The sequence below is a fragment of the Lissotriton vulgaris genome, chromosome 3_1, assembly GCF_964263255.1.
Source record: "Lissotriton vulgaris chromosome 3_1, aLisVul1.2, whole genome shotgun sequence".
NCBI classification, from domain to species: Eukaryota; Metazoa; Chordata; class Amphibia; order Caudata; family Salamandridae; genus Lissotriton; species Lissotriton vulgaris.
Genome location: NC_141689.1, coordinates 546,392,544 through 546,418,481, shown reverse-complemented (window position 1 = coordinate 546,418,481; position 25,938 = coordinate 546,392,544). Strand labels below are relative to the sequence as shown.

General features: G+C 43.5%; 1 protein-coding gene across 1 annotated transcript in view; it reads right to left on the bottom strand.

The window, feature by feature from the left end:
- Positions 1 to 25,938, bottom strand: part of SMN2 (survival of motor neuron 2, centromeric) — a 393,528-nt gene that overhangs the window by 323,535 nt on the left and 44,055 nt on the right. Inside the window, exon 2 of the mRNA XM_086960809.1 lies at positions 3,976 to 4,047. Within this exon, the coding sequence (XP_086816935.1) occupies positions 3,976 to 4,047 (72 nt within the window). The remainder of the gene's footprint in view (positions 1 to 3,975; positions 4,048 to 25,938) is intronic.

Here is a 25,938-nt window from a genome sequence, read left to right as displayed (position 1 = left end):
TTAATAAATAATCCCCGGAGGTGGTGATATTTCCCGGGATTGTGACAGAACATTTCTCGCTGCACCAACACAAACAGAGGCAGCGAGAGACATGTCACCGGGGGAGGGGGCGGGTGTCTGCGCGCTGCTCCGGGGACAGCGGGGGAGGGGCGTGTGTGCGGTGCTGCTGGGGAAGGCATGCGGGGCTGCTGAGCAGGGACATTTGAAGGATGTAAGGGGCCCTGGGCCACACGTATTATGCTTGGGTTAAGGAAGAAAGAGAACGATTGCGCCAACGAAAAAATAAACCGGTATACGGATGTAATGAATTTTACCGGAAGATGTCAGAGCGATCTACATCGACGCGACATGGCAGGCAGGGGAGGGGGCGGAGCGGGGGTATGGGAGGAGTGCGGGAACAGACGGCGAGGGGAGGAGAGTAGGAGGAGGAGAGTAGGGGAGGCACGGCCTAGCGGCCGTGCAATCAAGAAGTGAGGGGGCGGGAGAGTAGGCAAGGCAGGCGGCTGGGGGCATGTGCACGCGCTTTTAAACTCAATGCGCATGCGCATTGAGCTTAAAAGTCACGGGCACTGCAAGGAATCGCCACGATTCCTTGCAAGTTGGATAAAGAGTGGATAAGCCCCCATAGTCTCGCTTGCTCGATGCGCATGCGCATCGACAGGCGAGACCTAAAAAACACAAGACTGTCCTAAGACATACAAGGGAAGGGCCGCACAACTGCCTAAACCCACACTGAGGACTTGTCACAACGTCATGCATGCTGCCCCTCCAGGATTCTTTCCTCTGCCTCTACCCACCATCATGCCCAATTGTATGGCAGTTGCCAGGGCATCGGAGGTGGAGTAGTAAAGTGTCTGTCAGATTTGCAAGAACTCTTGATGTCACCAACCAAGCATAGTGACAGATTCTTAATGCAAATGGCAGGAGTATTTCCCCTCTGGCAAGTGGCAATACACAGGCTCATTTGGATCTGACTGAAGGAACTAAGCTGCTGCAAGCAACCCCTCATCGATAAAAAAAAGTGATGATCGTTTCCTTTCTAGATCATCTGTTTAGACAATTTACATGCTCCGAGGTATAGGAGGGATTTGGCATAACATGACCGACAAGGCAAGAATATTTATCATTAAAGACCCTTACTATACTTGCAGAAGGTATTACTTTACAGAGGGTCCTTCTCTACATCGAACCAGCATCAGCATATCAAAGACCAAGAGTGTCTATTCCTCTCTGGGAATTGTCTGCTCTTAAGGGTATCTGGTCATCTACGTATAACCAATTTCAGAGAATCTTTGGATTCTGAGTGGAGTAAGATGAGCGAGCCATCTCAGAAGTTATTGCCGCTATGAGTAACAGAGAACAGCATATGGCTGCGCTGTACGTCATACCCTAATGCAGCTTGCTTTTTGAACCAAGTGCAGAACCTTGTCCTAGCTAGATAAAGAAGTCCTCTGGTGTATTTCCAGTTGCAGTTATCAAAGCAAATTGCAAGTCAGCTGTCTACTGCAAACAGGGGAAGCTACTAATAAATCTCATAAGAGCAAAGTCTTTTCAACATACACTGCCTTGCTCCTAGGACCATAACACGGAAAATATTTTAATATCCCGGAAGAAGAAAAAATTCAATGTGTATGACACATTCTGAGAACCTTCCCCCATTATCAGAGTGGCCAAGAAACTGGATATGTATGCTCAACTTGAGCAAAGAAGAAAAACATAGGCAAGTGTAAAGGCTCTCATTCATTGTCAAAGGCATGGCAAGTTTAGGGCGCACCTTGAACAATCCAGTCACAGACTGACAAGAACAACTTGAGTGAATGAATGGGATTTGTAAAGCGCGCAGCTACAAAAAGTGACGCAGTGCTGGCTCTAACCTTTCGGCCAAAGAAGACCCAAAGTGAAAACAAGAGCTTTCAAATACAAACTCTACAAAGGAAATCCATAGACCAACAAGTCCGACTCAGACATGGTCATGCAGCTTAGGTTTTGGTACAATGTTGCTTTGATGAGTAGACCATTCAAAGAAAAGAACATACAAGTATCTGAATACTGAGCACCCAGAACTGAAAAGTGAAGGAATGGTGATAACTAACCGAAAGCTGCAAGATCCTCAGACATACCACTGATGATTACTTTGTTAAATGAAAATTTGGAACAATCAGGATATTTTTGAGACCCTTCCAGATTTTTTTAGATCGAATGGGACACAGGCTGGTAATTTAGGAGAGAAGCATTGATGCAGCAGTATGCCCCTCTGAAGAAAGTCATTAAAGATAATTGGGTGACCCAATGTCCCTCAGAACCTGGGTATTGATACAATAAACTACAGTAGGTTCTGTCAGGTGCCTCAATTGCTTAGAATACACTATACAGTAATCAATAGAACACAATACCGGAAATTGTCAACTTCAATTACCAATATTTTTGCAGTAACAGACGAAAAGACACGCGAGACATAAATTCATTCATTTTAGAAATAACATTTACTTTGTTTTCCCTTATGATATCACTTTATCACTATATTGCACTTCATTCACGAGTCACTTTCTATCTTGTGATAAAAAATACCTCTGTGAAAGCTGTATATTCTCTTTTAAAAACGAAGTAAATGTTATTTCTAAAACAAATGAATGCAGATCTCTCGTGCGTTTTGGTCACCTGACAGAACCTTCTGAAGAAAGTGGCAAAACCAAAACTTGGTCTTCAAATCAATTTCTCACAACTTTTAATGGGTTACTCCACACGGACTTCGTTGACTAAAGCAAGTCTTCCCTGTTTCAGGATAGACATGATCTCCATAGTTTGGTATACATCAAAACCTGTGGTCAATACTACCATCAAATATTATGTACATTTCTGTAATAGCAAAATAGCTGCTAAATGTGAATGCTGGTTGGTAAACCTCTCTCACGTTAGATTGCAGTCAATGAAGACCCAAGAGCTCCAAGCACTGACATTCAGGTGGGGGGGTTCAGCTCTGCTTTCCGCCTCAGCATACTAATGCCTTGGTTCTTCAGCAGGGGACCAGAACTGAAAGCCATAAAGGATTTTCTGCAGGACTAGAGATGTCGAACTCTGGTGCCCTCTCCAATCTCCTTTGTAACGATCTCAACAATTATACATTGTTAAATTCAGTTAGTTCAGGACAAGAGAAATTCGATTTCCAACTCTGTTGAAGCTTTATAGAAATTTTTGCTATCTATCTTCCCAGGTTTACATATCTTGTCAGATTTGAACCCATTAATTGAGGACAGTACTATGTACAGGGCAAGAGATTCCGGACTACATGAATAATGTGTGCTCTATCAGAGAAAGCATTAACTTCCATCTGTGCATAAACCCTGCTTTGGTGGATGTAGTGCATCCCTTAATACTTCTTCTCATCCCTCGCAAAAGAAAGCAAGACTCAAACAACAGTTAACACACGACTAGTACCACAGATCATTACATTAATTCTACCAAAAGATCATGCCCGTTATTTATCTTAAAAACATAATGGCAAGCCTTGACCTAAATAGGTTACTGATGCCAGAAACGATGCTGTCAGTTAAGTGAAGTTATTAATTCAATATCACAGCTCATTCTCATGGGACCCTCGGGTACTTATTATAGTTTGTTTCTTCCTTTGGGCTCTCAACTTAGTGAGCAACGCCATCAGCTAAACAATTCTGATATTCTTTCCATCTAATTGGTATATAGATTTTCTGACGCAAGAACTTTGTTATTTCTTTACCAGGAATCTTCAGACATGTAATAGGACCATTGCCAAAGAGTGCTAACTACTTTGGGTGGCAATCTCTCAATCTCCTTTAGGAATAATGGCATTTCTTGACTGTAAGATTATTTTAAAGCAAGAAATTGAAATGACAAAGAATCATTATAGAATTCCACAGATGAGAACCCAAAAAGGAAAATTTTAAACACTGAGGTAAGAAGTAAATACATGTTAAATGTAGAAAACGAATTTGTAATTACCTTGAAAGAAGCCACTGCTTTATCGTAAGCCTTTATTAAAGCTGTATCATCCCAGATGTCAGAGTCGTCACTCTAAGGAAAGAAAAAGCATACATTTTACAGCATTTATATAGAAGTAACAGTACACAAAAGACACCATTAAAAAAAAAAAAAGCAAATTTATTGAATCACATAGCACGCTACTGCTGGTTGCCTCAGCACCACCTAGAAATGATGACTTGGTAAAACAAGCATCTGCAATGCAATAGGTCTCGCATTTACGAGAGTTTGAGCTAGTGGCATTGTAAATGACAATGCCTTTTATTTAGGTTTTGGTTTTTAAAACATAAATAAAATGCATTGGGATTTACAATGCCAATAGCTCAAACTCTCGCAAATGTGAGACCTATTGCATTGCAAATGCTTTTTTTTCAGGAGGCTGTGCATAAGTTTTTTTGTGGAATATATTTTTATTTTATTTTACAATAATTGTAAACATTGGCATAGCTGTAACAACAGCATTGCACTTAGACCACAATCAACCACCCCTTTCTTCCCACATCCGGTGAGCATCTGAGGGGTACAAATCAGAATATAAATACAAATTACATTTAGGACCTCAATGCACAACGCGGTAGGGCCGTCTTTCGCACCCCGTCCCCACACCCTCCTCCTGGGACCAGCTTGGTATCATTGCTCTTACACCTCAACTGCAGTAGATTGGGTATCTTCTTCACTCCTGTTCAGACCATAGAATCTCATCAAGGACCCCCATATTTTCTTTAACTTTTTGGGGCAGCCTCTACTTTTGTATATGACCATTTCGGCAGCCATGTATAAATCAATACTCCCTTTCCATTCTTGTAGTGTAGGGGTCTCTTGCCCGCCCCAGCGACGAGCAATATCCCGCTTGGCTACCACCAGGCCCAATGCGCTAAAAAGCAGTTGGGGTCTAGGGACATCTACCTCACCTGGGATACCCAACAGGATAAATCTAGGGTCCATTGGTAGGGAGATTCCCTGTATTGCATTCAGTTCAGTGATTATTGTCTGCCAATAGGTCTCTATTTGTGGACATTCCTGAAGCGTGTGAAGGAAATTGCCAGTGTCAGTACGACAGCGCAGACACTGAGGCAACTCTGTTTATCCCATCTTGTGTAGTTTGTCTCGGTCATAGTAGGCCCGGTGAAGGATTTTGAATTGAATGAGGTGGTGGCTGAGCATATGTGATCAGGTAAAATGTGGTTGCTCCTTGTGCCCATTGCTGCATGCTGAATAGTGTGGGGGCAGAAGCAAAATGTGACTAACACCTCAAAAGACCAATGAATGGAGAGTTATAACTGAAAACTTGAGTATGTTTGTATGTATTTTGTTAGGGAGATTCTTTTATGGGGGTGGGTGGCTGGTGTGACAGCTAATGCTAATTCTAGGCCAAGTATCAAAATTAAAAAGTTCTACTTTTTTTCAGGGCAAGTATGTGGCTTTTGATTAGTGGAGGCAAGTGTACATGTCACCACCCCTTCTCTTGGGAGGTCGTAATATTTGGATCTTGAAGAGGCAACCTGGTTCTTTAGTGACCCAGGCACCAGAGATGGCCCCCACTATTACAGTGTTATTCCAGTTTAGTATGTTTTCTGGAGCTTTAAATCCCCTACTAGACTTGCCTGTTATGTTCTATACTAAACGTGTCCTCAGACGGTCAGTGTTCACACAGATATAGAATGATGTCATTGCATGAACCTTGAGAATAGGTGCAGTCAATCAAACAGTGATTGGCTGTGGAGCGTTTGGAGTCAGAACTCTTCAGTTAAATGACATTAACTATTTCCACTTCTCACCCTGTGACAATAGTGCACTGCAGAGATGATCTATCTGAAAAAATGCCTTGGGAAGACCAAGTAAAGCAACTATTATGACATCTATGTTGGAAATCCTCTTTGGTTTCTCCTTTGCCGTTCACAAGAACGCCCTCACACCCACGTGCACACATACTCAAAGATCTGCATTTGACTTCTAAAAATAAACACTGTCATTTTTAGGGCTCGGCCTAGCGTTGTACACTGCGCAGCAGTGTTTGCGCAGCCGAGATTTTATGTTTCCTAGAGTGGGGCTTGAACCCGCTCCTCTTCTCCATTGGCTGGCTTCCTAAACGGAAGCCAGCCATTGGAGGAGAGGGGCATCACTCCGTTGAAGCATCGTCTTTTTCGGATTGGGGGGCGTGTTTTTTCGTTTCTTTCTATCTGTGACGTCATCATGAAAAAACACGCCCGCCAGTCTGAAAAGGACAGGGGCTCCGCGGACCCAGCGATGTCTTGTTTTGATAAATTGCACAGTCTGGGAGCTGGTCAGCTGGCTTCCTGCACTGCGACCCAGCGCTCCGGTAAGGAAGGGAACAGAGGGCTTTGTGTATAGTTTGAGCATATCTTGTGGAGCCGAGCAATCTATTTCGCACACGAGTACATGGTACATTCGAGCGCTCACAAGGCACATTTCACAATCTCGGGGCGAACGCTGCCATATCGGGCTGCATTCCACACGGATATTTAAATACTACAAAATAAAGTGACTCGCTTACTTAAGTTCGGCAATCAGATGACACATTAAAATCTCTTTAAAAAGAACGCTGACACAGGAATAAAGGAAGGATAAGTACTGTTATGTAAGATTAACAAACACTTTAGAGGAATATTGGAGGATTGGATTTAGAATAGTAAATCATCACCTCTCATCATTTGGGGGCGATTTCGGTGCCTTGCTGCTATTTTGAGGGGAATGTTAAAATATGGATACTCTTAGACGCACTGACAGATGAGGGAACTTGAAAAGTTGGAACAGCACCGCAGGGCAGCCTAAAGCTCAGTCTAAGAGGTCACTGAAAAGGAGGCAGGGTTAGCTCAGGTGCGAAACTTCAATGACGCTGACATAATGCAGGAATTTCTGGTGTTTCACGTTGTGCTTTATACAGGAGATTGCATCATTATACAAAATAGTGTAAATGGGGCTTGCTCTAGTATTAAAAGAAATATTAAAAACTAGAGTGGACCGACCGGAAATAATGCGAACGGACAGAATGCAAGAGGATCTTGTTCGTTGCACTTGTGTATTTTTTTTAGAGTTTTTTTAGCGCCATACAGGTGCGCCACCGTCTTACATTTGGACGGGAGAACGTACTTCGCACCTGAAAGAAAACAAAGAATAGCAGAAAATGTCAGATTTGCATAATTTTGCATAGATACGCAAAAGGGAATTTATGCGAATTTTGTACAACCCAATACAGCTTTACCTCAACACAGAGAAGGGTAGAAATCTGAAAGGGGTGTGGCATACGACATGGACAGGCCAACCGGTGGCTGCCAGGTGGCACACTGCGGATAATGCATGTGACTTGTATCGTCTAAAACTACCTCCAGAGAATGCTTTCCTTTCAGTCCCATCTGTCACACAGTGTAAACTGTGTAATACCCTTGTAGAACAGTGAGCCTTGGGATTAAAAGCCCCCTGCTTCAGGTTGACCCCCCCTCCCCCACTCTCCGATCATAAGTCGCAAATCTATTTATAGCATCCAATTAAAACGCTCCTACGCTTACTGTCTTCCCTTGTGCTTTCACCATCTGTCAATTTAAATAGAAGGGACAAAAACACCTGGCACCCTCTCAAGTTCTCAGTGGCAGAGCATTGGCAAAGCCAAAAGGCCTGGCTTTAATGTTGCAACGCACAGGCATTCACAATTTCTGTTTCAATGTACTGCATGTACAAAAGCGGTTTGTCAAATTGGAGCCTGCCCTATTGGCTTTGCCAATGAAGACAAAACGTTTCAAAAAAGAGAATACATATAGAAGATAAACAACTGACTGTGACAAACTGCGAGATAATGGAGTGTACTTTTGAGATGTAAAAGACTCCCTCATGCATTCCAGTGGAAGGTGCAATGATGCGTCAAACAGCCAATAGCATGTGGTAACAATGTTTGTCGCTCCCTAGGATGAAACCAAAGCGCATACGTTGAGGTATTTTAACAAATTAGTGCTAATATGTCTGGCAAACTGCAGCACTGTCAGGACGGACATAGCCCCTTCCCCCAGCCCAGCACTACAAACCTGGATTTGGAGGCTATTAAAGACATTTGTGTGACATGTCACTGATGACACACACACAAGATTTCTGCTTAATAAGACATCAATTCAAACGATACAATAAAGCCATGAAAATAACGTAACCTCAAAGAACCAATCTTATTTGCGCTCACTGGGTTCTCCTAAATGCCATTAGGGTGCTCAGTGACTTAAATGCTCTCTGCTGGCATGTGCGGTGACCTACAGATCACAAGATCCATTCCCGTCTAGGACAACTCAGTCCTTTCTTCGGAATTTAGAAAACTGAATACCATTACATTTCGTAATAATAATGTTCATTAATTACGGTTCTTAGAAACAGGAGAAATGAAGAGGTCCATTATAACAAAATGTGATATGTTCCAGCCTAAGGCTCATGCTTTTTTGCTGAGAAATGGCGACGCAAAGACTACAGACTCAAGATCACGCACACTGGGAAGTGCAGTGACCACTCTATACGAACACTTTTCTACAGGCAGTCATCGGGTCCCTGGGCCAACGTTCAATCATAAGCTAGCAGACATGATCCACTGACATGACGCGCCCTACAAGGGATCAGGATATCGGTTGCAGAAAAAAAACAAAGCTAGCGTCCTTTCGGATTTACATTTTTGCAGTGTTATGCCGGGAGTTGCAAAAATAAAAGACCTTAAGTTGATGTGGGAAATTCTTTGAAGACATCTTGGTGCATCAAAATGCATAAGCCCTTTTACACTCTGTAGAATGGGGACTCATAACCCTGAGATAGATTGGTATCTGCAAAGAAAGGCAAAGGTGCAGATCCTCTTTTCAAGCTTTGTACACCTGGCAATTGACATGCTTCATGAAGCAACATACAAACAGAATGTCCGAAGAGATTCACAGGGAACTGTGTCGGTACACAAAGGTGCTCCCACTTTGCCACAATTGCAATGTAGATTATAAAAACTAAATAACAACAACAAAAAAGCTGGCCTGTGCATTTCTAATGGCTGTCCAGTATCCAAACTCCCTTTCTTTTCCAAGATATTGGAACGCTTACCTCAATCTATTTGTGACATTCGAAACTATTGACATCTTTGCTTTATATCATCCAACACTTTAGGTATCGCTAGCTCTGCCTTAAAATCCTTCATCTCTTACCTCTCAAAGCACTCTTTTTCTGTTGTGTGCGTCTCTTAGCTAATCCCATCAGCCTCCTTCCAAGATGGGGCCCCTCAAGACTCGGTCCAAGATCCATTTCCGTTCTCGCTCTACTCCACTTCCCTTAATTACATCTACTCCTTTTGTTTTCCTCTTGCGGCCTTAATTAAGAATTGACACAACTCTTCTTCTCCTATTGAAACTTCTATCCCCTCCTCCAGTCTTGTATTTTGAATTATTTCACGCAATTTGTCTCTCAATTTCTTTACCAACTTTCACGTCAAACAGTTGCACCAGTTTTCACACTTGATTCAATTTTACCCCCACAATGACGTACTCCTCAGCCAGAAATGTTGGAGTTTTATTCACTCCATAATGCACATTAATACTTCGTTGCTACTGTCACTGTTGCTCAGCTCACCATAAAGTGCTAAACTTGCAAAAGGTACATCCCCTTTCCCTTAACAAAAAGCTAAAGCATAAATAAACTTACAAGTACTAAGTGAATTGGGTTATTGCAATAGTCTGCGATTAGGTCTCCCTCAATACTATTTACTGCCACTAGATAACGCTGTTACCTTTGCTCTAAAAAACCTTATCTAACCTTCCTGGACATATGTTCATCTCCTTCTATCATTAATATCAACAAGAGAGAAAGGGCAGGAGTCGGCACTCCTGTACCCCAGTCAATTCATAAACAACAGAGGAGTGGCCAAGTGAAAGGGTAATTAAACAAAATGTGCTCAAAAGAATTTATATTGTGGTGTCTTTTTGCATCTCTATACTGTACGTATAAATGTGTGCACAAACCATCATACACACACCCACATCTCCTATCTTCACCAAAAGGTTTGGCTCCCAGCAACACCAAAAAAACAAAAACAAAAACAAAAAAACTTTAAAAGCTTCTAAGTACGAAGATTTAAAGTAGCCCATGGTACATCCCCTGACCAACTTTCTTTCTGATGTCCTGGCCCACTACACTCCAAATCAGAACCTACAACCTGCCAATCAGAACCTTATGTGTTTTTTGGTCTGACCCAACCCATCCTCTGTTGCTTTCCGGTTCTGGTGTCTTAATCAGTGGCGCTGGAACTACAAGAGATGCAGCAACGCCGTAAAATTTCAAAGAATTTATTAGGAATATGAACACTAAAGTTTTTTTTCTTCATCTGGAACCATTTTTTTGGTTTTAAAAGAAAAACTGTAAGATATCCCATATACCCTACTGAAGTAACATTATTGGACAGTTCTCATGCTCAAAAAATCGTAATCTTCTAAGACTCCTCTGGAACTCATTGCCACATGACATCAAGTTTGCCATCACTCCATGACTTTAATTGAACTCTGATGTCCTTCAACTGAAAGGCAATGAGTAAATACAAACTCCCATTAACCTAAAGTTTTAATATATACTCTCACTTGTGCTGTACGGGAATGTAAGGTCTCGTTTTTGCTATTCATGTGTCATACAACAGTATTTCTATTTTTTGCTATTCATGTATAAAAACAGTGTTTTTCCCTTCAGTAGGCGTAACAGCTGAGAGAGGACAAGATAACAGCATCCACGTGTTACTAGTACGTAATCAGTAGGCGTGGACTGGGCGTGAACTAGAGGTGTGTGCTAGAAACGTCACAGGTAGGTGTCACAAGGGGGTGGCACTAAACAGAAATGTTGCAATGTCAGCAGAAATCGGAAGCTTGGATGCGCGCGCAGCTGCATGACGTGTGATTGACGTGAAACTGGAGGGTGCAGGGGACTTGACATTTACACTGACGGAAAGAGACAGAAGTCTGGCATGTCAGATCAACTCGTACTTCTATCATATCTGATATCTGATGTTTGGGAACCATATTATCTGGACGGAAAAGGTCTCTGGGGCAGAAGCTATTCCATACTGACTATGAATGCGTGTATAAGCGCCTAAGTGTCTGCATGAGAAACGTGGGGGCATGGGCCTTTCATGGGAGCATGGTAACGGAGGCTATGAATTACTTGCACGGAGACAGGTCGGCCCTTTGCTCTGCAGCTGAGGGGGATGTTTACTGAAACCAGTAGGCAGGAATGTATTTTCGAGGAGCGGAACAGATAATTCGAAGGTTGTAGTCAGTCTTGGCAGGCAGCAGGCTGAGCTGAGCGCGGTGGGCCGCGCTGGGAGTAAGTCAGAGTTCACGGGTACAGAGGCAGCCTGGGCTGAGGCTTTCAGAGTCAGAAGCCAGAAAAAAGGCTCGATGGCAGAAATTCAGGGCCTACTTTGCCAGAGCTGAAAAACGTGTAACGTACACTACAAAAAGACGTTAGCATAGCATACTTAGGAACGGATTATTTAACCCATTCAGGGTGGATCTGAAAGAGGACATGTTAACGTTGGACGCAAATGTATTTGCGTCTTCATAGCTGGCACAGGAGGGAAGTTACATGCACTTTAAGCTGGTACATGGAGACGGTGGGGTACTCGCTAGGGAACACAACTTGACCAAAAATTTATATTTCCTCATTCCCTCCTTGTTCCCTACGGACCCTTCATGATATATCGATCCTCATGAATCGATCAGTTTGTTCTTGTAACATCATTTGCTCTTCTTTCTTTCTTTTACGTTTTGAGAGGAAACTGGAATGTTCAATACAAGATGTGGCACACAGTCCACAAATCGCTGGCCCACACTGTAAGCACAGGCAGCAACTGAATACTAGGACTAGGCCAATGCCTAGGAAGGATAGGATCTTCCATCCCCAAGCGGTTAACGTTGTCCAGAACCAACCGGACCAAGTCCAGGTGCCTGGATTCTGATGTATCTGATTTGCAATTTTATGGAGACGTGTAATAGCTTGATATACAGATGGTGCGTTTTGTGGAATGAAAACACAGCAACTTGACCCGATGACCTTACAAGCTCCACCTCTATCTGCCAAGATGACGTCAATAACAAGACGATTCTGAAGAACAACAACCCGCATGGCGGACTGCTCTTCTGTTAAGTTACCTAAGGCGAAGGCAGTTTCATTCACTATTGCTTCAAGTGTTCTAGTTAATCTGCGTATTAGTTTACTATTTTGGACAGGGCCTAAAAAGAAAAAGAATCCTTTATTAAAATCTGTGTATTGCTCCCATGCCGTTTCAGTGTAATCGACAAGTGAGATATCTCTTCTGAGTCTATCTTCTACTAGATTTGTATTTCTGTGATAATCAGGAGGAGCTAGAAAAACAGGGGGCAGAAGGAATGCAATGTAACAGGTACCATCCCAATCTGGAGGTAAACGTATGTACGCGGTATGACCACAAACAAAATAGGAATGACTGGTAGCTTTAAAGGACGATTTACCATGATCACTGAATTCGACCACAGTGGTACATTTACTATGACCTAAGTGTACTGAACCTTTCTTACTGATACATAATTCACCAGTGACTGGTAATACTGACATAACGGGCAGAACTGGTGCAGCTTCTGATTCAACAGTAAGAATCATAAGGTTAATTGTGTAATTACCTAATCCATATACTTCATTTTCTAGATCAGTTCCTATTCTAGTGGGGAGTCCCTCCTTATCAGGGGAACAGACGTCGAGCAGGACCAAGTTCAGGTTTCCCCAAACCCAGCCCCCATCGAAAACAGCAATATCAGGATCTAAGGAATTAATTATTTTAAACCATGCACCACAGGAGCCATTGTGAGTGAACGGATACGGAAAGAGGGGCAGAGCTCCCTTGTAATTCTGGTAGGGAGGGAGTCGGCCACATATCCAGCAGTTTGTAGCATTGTTAGTCTGATGGGAATGATGTAGCATACTAATGAATGTGTTGTTGCGCAGCGCAAGTCTGTAAGAAAGTTCATGTGGAGGTAACTCGCTAAAAGAATGTTCAGCAGAAACATTGTAAGCAGATTGTTCATGCTTGAAAATAGGGCAATAGATAGGGAGAAGTATGCTTGCAACAATAATTAGAAGACTTAGAAAAAACATGATTAATAATGTCACTATACAGTGACTACGCAGTGATTTGCAATATGTACGTCTCTTGAGTTGTCTCTCTCTCTCTCTATCTATCTCGATCTAGGGGATACATGTCAGAAACTATTTAACCTATTCACCTAGGGGAGGACTTAAACAATTAAACTGTCTGACTTGCTAGATCGAAGCTTGAGTCGATACTCTTCTTGGGGAGTTTTCTCTCGTTCGGAAATTTTAAAGTCACTGGGCTCGATACAGTCTTTGGAAGGGGTGGATGAGCCTGGGTCGGATTTCAGTTCATTGCATAGTTTAACATGGCTCATGTGGATCCACCCCTTTCTGCCCTCAACCTTCACCGCTGTCCTCGTAGTAAGTAGAACGGTCTTCGGCTCTTTCCAGCGGGGCTCCAGCGGACTTTTCCTGTCAAAGTTCCTTATGAAAATCAGGTCGCCTGGACGGACATCATGCGGCTTTACATCAGTGTTGTCAGGGAAGGCTGCGGCAACCTGTGAACGACATGATTGGAGTGCAGACATCAAGGAGGCAAGGTAATCTGTCAACATATTACAATCAACATCAGTAATTTTCTTTGGAATGGGCGTCCCCCACATATTCGGTGGTCTGCCAAAGACCACTTCGTACGGGGATAGTCCTGATCTCGAGTGGGCAACCATCCTCATATAGAACAGTGCCACTGGCAGGGCGACTATCCAGTCGACCCCTTTCTCTTGACATATTTTAGCAAGGCGTGTCTTTAATGTCTGATTATGCCTTTCTACAAGGCCTGCGGCTTCGGGATGTCGGACAATGGAATTTCCACTGATATCCTAGCAATAAAGAAACTTCTTTCATTAATTCGGATGAGAATGGCTGACCGTTATCTGAGTACACGACACGAGGCAAGCCGTACCGTGGGAAGAATTCACGAACCAACTGCCTGGCAGTGGTCGGAGCAGTGTAATCTGGGACTGGGTATGCTTCGGTCCAACGGGAAAGTGCACAAACAATTACGAGGACATATTTAAATCCTCGACAACGGTCCATCTGGATATAATCCATCTGGAGGACTTCAAAAGGGTGATCGGGAGGATGAAATCCACCTTGCTCTACAGGGACGCTTTTACCTGGATTGAACTGACAACAGATCATGCAAGTACGCACTTTCTGTTTTGCTGCTGCTCGTAAGTGTTTATTGCTCCAAAGATTTTGTAAACAGTCTAACATCGCTTTTTCTCCTAGATGTGCTGGACTATGTGCTGTATTGATCATGACTTGAACCATAGAGTCAGGGAGAAACCATGTAGATTTTCCCTTCGTCATCCAACCTTGATCTGTCTGGATCCCTCCTAGTTCAATCCATTTCTTTATTTCATCTGGGGTAGCATGTGTCTGAATATCTATAACATCTAGTGTGGGATCCCTGACTGTCATACAATGTGTCGGTCCTATTGTCTTTGTCACATCCGTTGTCTGAGTGTGAGTCAGTGCTGTATGTTTTGCTGTCTGGTCTGCCAGGTCGTTACCCTGGGAAACAGAATCTGTAACTTTAGTATGTGCCTTACACTTCATGACGGATATTCCTGAAGGCAGATGTATTGCTTCTAACAGTGCTTGAATGAGGGGGCCGTGTTGGATCTTGGCACCATGAGAGGTCAGAAAACCTCGTTCTTGCCATAACATGCCGAAGTCGTGTACAACTCCGAACGCATAACGGGAATCAGTGTATATATTAACATTTCTGTTTTTGGCTAGAATACAGGCTCTGGTCAGAGCAATAAGCTCCGCCGCTTGAGCAGACAGTGTGTCAATACGATGTGTTTCTTTAACTTCGGTTTCAGTGGTCACTGCATATGCGGCCACTAATTCTCCTGTACTTGTTCTCATACATGAACCGTCCACATAAAGTGTCAGGTCTGGATTTGTCAGTGGAACATCTGTTAAGTCTCGTCGTGGCTTTGTTACTGCATTAATGATCTCTATACAATTATGCGGGGCTGGATCTGTCATATTTGTAGGTAACAGTGTTGCGGGGTTCAGAATGCTGCAGCGTCTGATTTCTATGTGTGGCTGGAATAGCGTTAATTCGTAACCTGTCAATCGTGTTATGGTCAAGTGTTGAGTCTGGGTTCTGTTTAACAGAACCTCTACAGAGTGTGGAACTTGTACTGTTAACTGATGTCCTAAAACAATTGAATCGCTCTGTCTTATTGCTAACGCTGTTGCTGCTACTGACTTTAAGCACGCAGGGAGTGCCTGGGCTACTGAGTCCAATGTACTTGAAAAATAAGCGCAAGGCTTATGTGAACCTGCTTGATCTTGAGTGAGGACAGACAATGCTGTACCATCACGTTCTGTAACAAAAAGTGTAAAAGGTTTGCTGTAACATGGTGTCGCTAAAACTGGTGCTCGACATAATGCTTTCTTTAATTCCTCAAAGGCTTGTGTATGTTCCTGAGTCCAAGGAGGAACAGTCGAAGTCGCTGCCTCCTGCGTCGTTAACTGGATGAGTGGTTTAGCTAGAAATGCATATTGAGGAATCCATTGTCTGCAGTACGAAGTGAGGCCTATGAAGGCCCGCACTTCCTTTTGTGTCTGGGGTTGTAGCATATTTACAATTAACTGAATGCGATCGGGAGTGAGCTGTCTCCCCACTTTGGACAGCAAGTGACCCAAGTACACAACTTGCTGAACACAGAATTGTAGCTTCGAAGGAGACACCTTGTGTCCCTTGTCTGCCAGGAAATGTAAAACTGTCAGTGATGCTTGTTCACATTCGGGCTCACTTCGTGCGGTGATCAGCAGATCATCGACGTATTGCAGTAAAGCAGTGTTAACTGGCATTTGAATACAATCTAGTTGTCTTTTCAGTGCTTGACTATAGATGCTGGGGCTTTCTGTAAATCCTTGAGGTGCGCGGGAAAATTTGAAGCTTCGTCCATTTAAACTGAATCCGAAGAGATATTGGCTCTCTGGATCAATAGGTACACTGAAGAAAGCGTTCTTGAGATCAATTACAGTAAAGAACGTTGCTTCTGAATCAATAGCAGTCAATAGGGAAGAGATATCGGGGACCACAGGGTACTGTGGTACAATACATTTGTTCAGCTCTCGAAGATCAATCACCAGCCGATATACTGGCGGTGCATTGGGATCAGTGCGTTTAAGAATCGGAATTATTGGCGAATTACAGATATTGGAGTCGGTCTCTACGACCACTCCTTGGGCAATGAGTTCTTCAATGATTTCCAGTAAAGCCACTACAGCATCGGGGGGTAACTTGTATTGTCTGATTCGCGGTAGAGCAACTCCTGTCTTGAGTGTAACACGGTATGGTGTGATATGCATACAACCTACATCAGTTGGGCCTTTTGCCCACAAGTGATCTGGTACATTTTTCAATCTGACATCGAATTCTCGTAAGACATAATGGCCCTTGAAATCCCGTAGAAAGAGTCTAACCCCCTCCGGGGAACAGCAGATTATGGCTCCTAGAGCCTTCAATGTTTTAATTCCTAACAGATTTTCTGGACATGATTTCGTAAGTAACAAGTCTGTAACTCGTGATAATGGACCCACAGCCAAGGGTACTGGTTCTGATACTTCATTTACAATGGGCTGTCCTGAAAAACCAAGGGAAACATTCTGTGAGCCTGAGAGGGGTGCCCCTGGGACTTCATTATGACTGATTGTTGTGCGGCTTGCCCCTGTGTCAATTAAAAACTTTCTGTCTTTTCCCAATACTTGACTGTGTACATAAGGACCTTCTTGATCTACAGGAATTTCAATAAGAGGCAAGCCAAACTCCCTCTCTAGGCTGTTTCATGTGTATCGTTGATACTCAGGATAAGCAGATTGGGCATACTGGTACATCTGTTGAGAAACTTGTTGAGTCGAGGCAGTGGGCTGTGGTACCGCTACTATCTGTGCTGTATGCGATGAAGCATGCATAGGCTGCGTGTTCTGCATGGGCTGTACATTCTGTGAGGTCTGTTGCTGAACCTGATCTTGTCTTGGTGGATGCGGTCTTTCTTTAGTTTTACCTGTGGATATGTTATGTTTCAGGACTGGACATTCATGTACATAGTGACCTGGCTGTTTACAATAGTTGCATGTCCCTTTAACGGGACCTGCGGCGTGACCTGTCTGGGTCGTACCCTTTCTGTTTCCGTCGGTATGGACCGACTGTGCTACTAACATTTTCATTTTCGTGTCTTTCATACGTTTCTGTTCCTGTTCTTGTTCTTCTCTAATTCTATTCTGATGGTATTGTAACATTTGTAACATCTGGGATGGCGTATTTGCTTGCCATGTACTTTCAACCTTGTATACACGATTTTTAACTGCTAACAGGGAGTTCTCGACTAACTTTGATACAAAAAGATGCGGGTACGACTCGCTACTTGGTTTAAGACCACTATTAATAATAAAACATTTCTCGAATCTCGAATAAAAGTCACTAGTATCTTCATCGGGTTTCTGTTTACATGCTGATATTGCATCCCAGTCTTCTTTTCTAGTTGTCAATAATCTTGGCAGAACCTGTACTATCAAACCTGGTAATGCTTTAGTTTTCTCCCCAAGGCCTACCCCTGGGACACGTTTGTTCTCTTCATCTTCTATTTCTGCCCATGCAATCTTTTTGTCTCCCACCTCCCATTCTTTTTCCTTTAGTTTCTCGTAGATGCCCGTGGGCAGCAGTACCTTTAACATTTTCATGATATCTTCATATGTGTAATCCCCCATCAGTAACATGTCTTTAAGCTCTCTGTGAAAACCTGCAGGGTCTTTATCATGGCACGGTACTAGTTTCTTCATCTCTAACAGCTCTAACTTAGTCAGAGGCGTGTGAACATACACGCGTTTCAAGGTATGATCCTCACCCATAACTGGGTGCACTTCTCGTAAGGGGTTCTGACTTTCAATGCCACTCAGGCGTTGTATGTGATACATTTTCCTTTCTGGGGGCGGAGCGGGAACATATTCAGAGCTTATGAAAGCGTTATATCTATGTCGCTGTTCTAGAATTATTTGTATTAACTTGGTACTTAAACCTCTCCATCTATCCATGAGTAGTGCTTCTAATGTTTCGTGTAAGGGACCTGGATCAGAATGTTGGTTTCTGTATTTCGTGAGGAGGTGCTGAATCATGTATACACCTGCTAATTTCTGCTCGTCTGGGGAAAGGTTCAGAAATGTCTGCGCTACGGTGTCATCATTATACATATCTGGATTTTCAGCCCACAGTATGGCTGACCGGGCTAGTTCTTGTTCATCCATCGAATTGAGTACATGGTACCCCATTCTCTCTCGGAGTCTTTTATCAGTTTCCTGGAACTGATGTTCAGAAGAATTCGGGTTTGTTAAGGCAGAGAGGAAAACTCTCTTGCTTTCCGGACGGATACCTTTCCTAAGGTAAGTTCCCTTACCTACATACGCTATAGTATCTGTAGTCTTTTCTGGTTCTTCAAGTTCTTCTTCCTCCTCGGAGGAAGCCTTTTCTTTCTCTTTCTGGTGTATTTCTATCACTGCTTTTCTAATTTTCTTGTACATACTGGCTATGCAAGTCCCCTTGTCGTGTTTTCCTTCAGATATATTTTGACCCCACTTGTTTAGTGCATCTAATTCACTCTGATCTGTCCCAGGCCTGTCTCGTTCTCTTATTAGGCAATTTATGAAAAAACGTAGTATCTGTGCTTGAACGTCAACTTTCTGACGCTCCATGGCATCCTGAATACTGTCAGGGTCTTTCCCAGTCTGAACAAACTCATATATTCTATCTAGGCGCTCCTTCATTCCTGCATAGCACAGCAGGAAATCAGTAGCAGATCTTAACCGTAGTGATGCCATCATCATTATATTGTCTTTACCGGGTACTGGATCATATCTGCAAACTGAAAGGTTTTCTTTGAATATGTCAAGGCGGGGTGACTTGAACGTAAAAGGATTCCGCAAATCCCCGAGCTGTAACCTGCGTGTCAATGGCGGGGTTTGAAGACCCCCGGCCGCACCCCCTGAGGCGGAAGCTTGGGCATTATCTCTCTGTGGAGTCTGTACCTGAACTTGAACTTGTCTTTTAGTAGGATCAGGTAGAACCGGTTTCGGTAGATCAACTTTAGGTGCGGGAAGTGGTGGAGGTGGTGGAACAGGAGGATTCTGTTGTGGTACTGGCGGAATATGATCTTGGGGCGGGTTACCACCCCCGTCCCTGTCGTTAGGCAGGGAGCGGACAGGCAGATTGGTGTAAGCGGGTGCTACATCCTCTAGATAGGAATTCAGGAATATGTCTTTAGTAGTCTTATGAATTACTTTAGTTGGCACTAATGGTGTCGGCAGATTTTTCGGTAATTCTGAAATGGCCTCAGGCGAACCCTCGGCCGCGAGATACATACCGCTTACGAGGTTATTTCGTGCGCGGTCTACTTGCTCTGTTTTTACTCGGATCCCCTCGGTGACTAACTCGTTTTCTTGGGCCTTGTCTGATTCTTTAAGTCTGTCTTCTCTACGTAGTGCTTTTTCAGCACGCTTATGTGATTCCTTACGCCAAAACTCTATGGCGTCTTTCTGAGATTGTCTGGCTTTCTTTTTCCATAATGCTTCCTCTACCTTCATGATGCACTCGGCATCCCATGTTCCGGTAACAGGCCATCTGTGTCTTTCGTCTAGATGCTTAGTATAGTCGGCCCATAAATCTAGATATAATATGGCATCTATGCCATGCTTGTGGTACATAAAGTTTCCTGGAGTGTCCCTAGGGGGGATAGGAATTGCTTCCTCTAGTATCCCTTTCCTAGTTCCTATCTGCTTTAATTTGTCGAAAAACGGCATCTTGTTTACTTAATACTGAGTGCTCAATCCTTACTACTTAATACTGAATACAGCTGGTTATACAAGAACACAATAATGCACAAAAACAGTCACACTCATACCACGACATTTATCACAAAAAACATTTCAGACATATATGACTACCCCCTATACTGGATGTACTGCTAAACAGTACAGATACACTGGTAAACAGTGCAGAACTTCAGAATACTAGATATACTGCTAAACAGTACAGATACACTGTCTAAAAACAGTGCAGACCGCGTTTGTGTACCCAAACCCGTCTTGATACGTCCCAGCAATGGTACTCACCGGGAAGCACGGAAAACAGAAGGCCTCGGAAAACTCGACTGGACTGGACTCGACTCGGCTCGACTCGGCACGTGGATACTTCGGAAAACTTCGGAAAACTGGTGGGCCTCTTGACACCTCGGACCTTGCTTCTTTCGGCTAGGCTCTGGTCGGGATCCTCCGCACTCCTCACCGCCTCGTCTGGGTACTGATCGCAGTCTTCGTCACCTCCGTGGGCCAGAGGGAGATGCAGGAAATCCTGCCGGTACGCGTAGTTTTCCTTCTAACTGATGGCAGGGGACAGAGCTTGCAACGCACCAACCGGCGCGTGAGGTGGGGGAGGGGTCCCTATTCGGGCGCCAAAATGATGTAAATATATAATTTACCGTCTTAATTTCTATGCAGGTAAGTACTTAATCAATAATAACTCAAATCGGAAAGAAAGAACCAGAGTCCGTGGTGTTAGAGTTCTTAGGGGTTTTATTCCTCAAAAAGGAATGGTCAAGACCTGAATATCATGTTCTTCCCACCACAGGGGTGGAAGAAGGGATAGAGCGCTGCATTTTATTGACAGTACATAGCTTATATACTTAATTTACATCATAGAAAGCAATGCAGTAGGCGTAACAGCTGAGAGAGGACAAGATAACAGCATCCACGTGTTACTAGTACGTAATCAGTAGGCGTGGACTGGGCGTGAACTAGAGGTGTGTGCTAGAAACGTCACAGGTAGGTGTCACAAGGGGGTGGCACTAAACCAGGGGTCTCCAACCTTTTCTGTAGTGAGAGCTACTTCTGGTCAATCAAATTCATCGTGAGCTACTAAAGGCCCAGAAACTTGCGCATTTTTTCGAGACCCCCGCGCCCAGCTGTAAGGATATTATAGTGTTTTAACTACAGTTAGCTGCAACCGCTGAGTGTAGTTTGTGTATTGATGAGGGCAGAGGTTTATATTTGTACTGACATTAATATAATATACTGCCTAGCCAAGTGACTTCATATCGGTTGTAATACTTTCAGACAGTTCAGGCTTTTAGATAAAATTTTGCACACACTTGGTACATAATGGATGCAGAGAGAACACCCACCGGCATCAAGAACACTTGGTACATAATGGATCATGATACAACTTCCCTCCACGTGATGGACACTTTTTGACCTTCTGACAAGCATCCCATCACCAAATTATCTGCCATGAGACTGAATGCCAACATGGCAGCAAGCATGCCTAATGTTTTATTCAAGTGAGCCTTAGAAAGTGACACTAATAAGAAACACTGTTTTATAACAGTTCAGGTAAACCTGGTAATTTGAGCACGTATCTTGTTTTATGGAATTTAAGTATTTCTCTGCAAATTAAGAATTGTATGTATATGATTTTAATAGTTTGCATTTAACATTGTCAAACTCTTGAAATGGAAAAACAAACTACTTTCAGTTTCATTGCAGTGTGCAAACATGAAGCTTAATTGAAACACGAGAAAGATCATGATGATAGTCATAGATATGATCTATATTAGAAGGCAACGTTTTAATCTGGTTCCATGTGCCCTGTACTGTAATGAGTATCCAAGGGGGCACGCATCTGCGCACCCTTCTGTCGCACTGCTAGATCCAGGCACATATCCTTAATCTTCCAACACATTCTTCTTTTTTAGGCAATCATCCTTAAACAATCCTAAAGTGCAAAAACGAATCGAGTACAGCTTAATCCTGTTCTCTCAGCTAATAATGTGTCCTGCTTTAAGCCAGCTACTTAAATCATTCTTTTGCAGATAACAGTCACTTTTCTTGCCACCTGATCTCTGAACAAAAACACATAAATCACTTACAAAGCCGCAACCGGCAACCTCATCATCATATGCGCTTCCATTCCCTGCCGCCAGCATTATTTTTGTACAAACCACTACCGTGCGTCGTTTTAAAGCACTTACAAACACGTAAAAGACAAAAAACAGGTGTAATTCTAACCCCGTGACCTGAACAGCTAGATTAGAAGTTTAAACAATTAAGAGACAGCTTTGAAAATTATTACCAAACACTTCAAGAAGCCGTTTCATAATGATTGCATGAAAACGAAAAAGTAGTCATCCCCAGTTTTCACCCACAATTCACAAAAGTAAGAAGCACACGCTCCTTTACCCATCTTAAATAGCAGTTCCTCCCAAATCATACCATCTTACAAATGCGACCAAAATGACATGAAAAAACAAAATATTGCTGCTTAAATGAAGTAAAATAAAAACAAAAAGTTCTAGTCAAAAACGTTCAGAAATTGAAACGTCCCTGGACTGCAATGAGCCACCTCGCCTATAGAAATGCCAGGGTAGGGGCTCGCTACGGGTGTGGAGCTGATGAGGCCTGCGCAGGGCTCCTTAAACTTACCTGCCGCTCCGCTCGAACTGGTGGCAGGCTGAACAAAGCAGGTGGCAAAGGTCCCGGTAGCAGTTTAATACTGCATGCGCCACCTGCACGCTTTTCTCGCACCGGCTGCTCTGCTCCTCCATGCCTGCTGCTCTGTACTCACTCAACGTGCAGGATGAAAAGCGCGGTGCCTGGCTTTCAAAGGCAGGTGGCGGCGGCGCAGACTCCTACCGGAAGATCAACATAATACTCTTTGGCCCGCCCCTCCTCAGTTAAGCCAATCGGAGCAGCTTGTTTGGGTAGGGCGGACAACATCTTCATCTACAATGAAAAAAGGCCCAAATATCCCAACAATGTCAATGGGCTACTAAATTGCGACGCTACCAGCGCGAGCTACCTACAGGGCATTGGCGAGCTACCGGTAGCTCGCGATCGACCGGTTGGAGACCCCTGCACTAAACAGAAATGTTGCAATGTCAGCAGAAATCGGAAGCTTGGATGCGCGCGCAGCTGCATGACGTGTGATTGACGTGAAACTGGAGGGTGCAGGGGACTTGACATTTACACTGACGGAAAGAGACAGAAGTCTGGCATGTCAGATCAACTCGTACTTCTATCATATCTGATATCTGATGTTTGGGAACCATATTATCTGGACAGAAAAGGTCTCTGGGGCAGAAGCTATTCCATACTGACTATGAATGTGTGTATAAGCGCCTAAGTGTCTGCATGAGAAACGTGGGGGCATGGGCCTTTCATGGGAGCATGGTAACGGAGGCTATGAATTACTTGCACGGAGACAGGTCGGCCCTTTGCTCTGCAGCTGAGGGGGATGTTTACTGAAACCAGTAGGCAGGAATGTATTTTCGAGGAGCGGAACAGATAATTCGAAGGTTGTAGTCAGTCTTGGCAGGCAGCAGGCTGAGCTGAGCGCGGTGGGCCGCGCTGGGAGTAAGTCAGAGTTCACGGGTACAGAGGCAGCCTGGGCTGAGGCTTTCAGAGTCAGAAGCCAGAAAAAAGGCTCGATGGCAGAAATTCAGGGCCTACTTTGCCAGAGCTGAAAAACGTGTAACGTACACTACAAAAAGACGTTAGCATAGCATACTTAGGAACGGATTATTTAACCCATTCAGGGTGGATCTGAAAGAGGACATGTTAACGTTGGACGCAAATGTATTTGCGTCTTCATAGCTGGCACAGGAGGGAAGTTACATGCACTTTAAGCTGGTACATGGAGACGGTGGGGTACTCGCTAGGGAACACAACTTGACCAAAAATTTATATTTCCTCAGTAGAACAGTGAGCCTTGGGATTAAAAGCCCCCTGCTTCAGGTTGACCCCCCCTCCCCCACTCTCCGATCATAAGTCGCAAATCTATTTATAGCATCCAATTAAAACGCTCCTACGCTTACTGTCTTCCCTTGTGCTTTCACCATCTGTCAATTTAAATAGAAGGGACAAAAACACCTGGCACCCTCTCAAGTTCTCAGTGGCAGAGCATTGGCAAAGCCAAAAGGCCTGGCTTTAATGTTGCAACGCACAGGCATTCACAATTTCTGTTTCAATGTACTGCATGTACAAAAGCGGTTTGTCAAATTGGAGCCTGCCCTATTGGCTTTGCCAATGAAGACAAAACGTTTCAAAAAAGAGAATACATATAGAAGATAAACAACTGACTGTGACAAACTGCGAGATAATGGAGTGTACTTTTGAGATGTAAAAGACTCCCTCATGCATTCCAGTGGAAGGTGCAATGATGCGTCAAACAGCCAATAGCATGTGGTAACAATGTTTGTCGCTCCCTAGGATGAAACCAAAGCGCATACGTTGAGGTATTTTAACAAATTAGTGCTAATATGTCTGGCAAACTGCAGCACTGTCAGGACGGACATAGCCCCTTCCCCCAGCCCAGCACTACAAACCTGGATTTGGAGGCTATTAAAGACATTTGTGTGACATGTCACTGATGACACACACACAAGATTTCTGCTTAATAAGACATCAATTCAAACGATACAATAAAGCCATGAAAATAACGTAACCTCAAAGAACCAATCTTATTTGCGCTCACTGGGTTCTCCTAAATGCCATTAGGGTGCTCAGTGACTTAAATGCTCTCTGCTGGCATGTGCGGTGACCTACAGATCACAAGATCCATTCCCGTCTAGGACAACTCAGTCCTTTCTTCGGAATTTAGAAAACTGAATACCATTACATTTCGTAATAATAATGTTCATTAATTACGGTTCTTAGAAACAGGAGAAATGAAGAGGTCCATTATAACAAAATGTGATATGTTCCAGCCTAAGGCTCATGCTTTTTTGCTGAGAAATGGCGACGCAAAGACTACAGACTCAAGATCACGCACACTGGGAAGTGCAGTGACCACTCTATACGAACACTTTTCTACAGGCAGTCATCGGGTCCCTGGGCCAACGTTCAATCATAAGCTAGCAGACATGATCCACTGACATGACGCGCCCTACAAGGGATCAGGATATCGGTTGCAGAAAAAAAACAAAGCTAGCGTCCTTTCGGATTTACATTTTTGCAGTGTTATGCCGGGAGTTGCAAAAATAAAAGACGTTAAGTTGATGTGGGAAATTCTTTGAAGACATCTTGGTGCATCAAAATGCATAAGCCCTTTTACACTCTGTAGAATGGGGACTCATAACCCTGAGATAGATTGGTATCTGCAAAGAAAGGCAAAGGTGCAGATCCTCTTTTCAAGCTTTGTACACCTGGCAATTGACATGCTTCATGAAGCAACATACAAACAGAATGTCCGAAGAGATTCACAGGGAACTGTGTCGGTACACAAAGGTGCTCCCACTTTGCCACAATTGCAATGTAGATTATAAAAACTAAATAACAACAACAAAAAAGCTGGCCTGTGCATTTCGAATGGCTGTCCAGTATCCAAACTCCCTTTCTTTTCCAAGATATTGGAACGCTTACCTCAATCTATTTGTGACATTCGAAACTATTGACATCTTTGCTTTATATCATCCAACACTTTAGGTATCGCTAGCTCTGCCTTAAAATCCTTCATCTCTTACCTCTCAAAGCACTCTTTTTCTGTTGTGTGCGTCTCTTAGCTAATCCCATCAGCCTCCCTTCAAGATGGGGCCCCTCAAGACTCGGTCCAAGATCCATTTCCGTTCTCGCTCTACTCCACTTCCCTTAATTACATCTACTCGTTTTGTTTTCCTCTTGCAGCCTTAATTAAGAATTCTTCTTCTCCTATTGAAACTTCTATCCCCTCCTCCAGTCTTGTATTTTGAATTATTTCACGCAATTTGTCTCTCAATTTCTTTA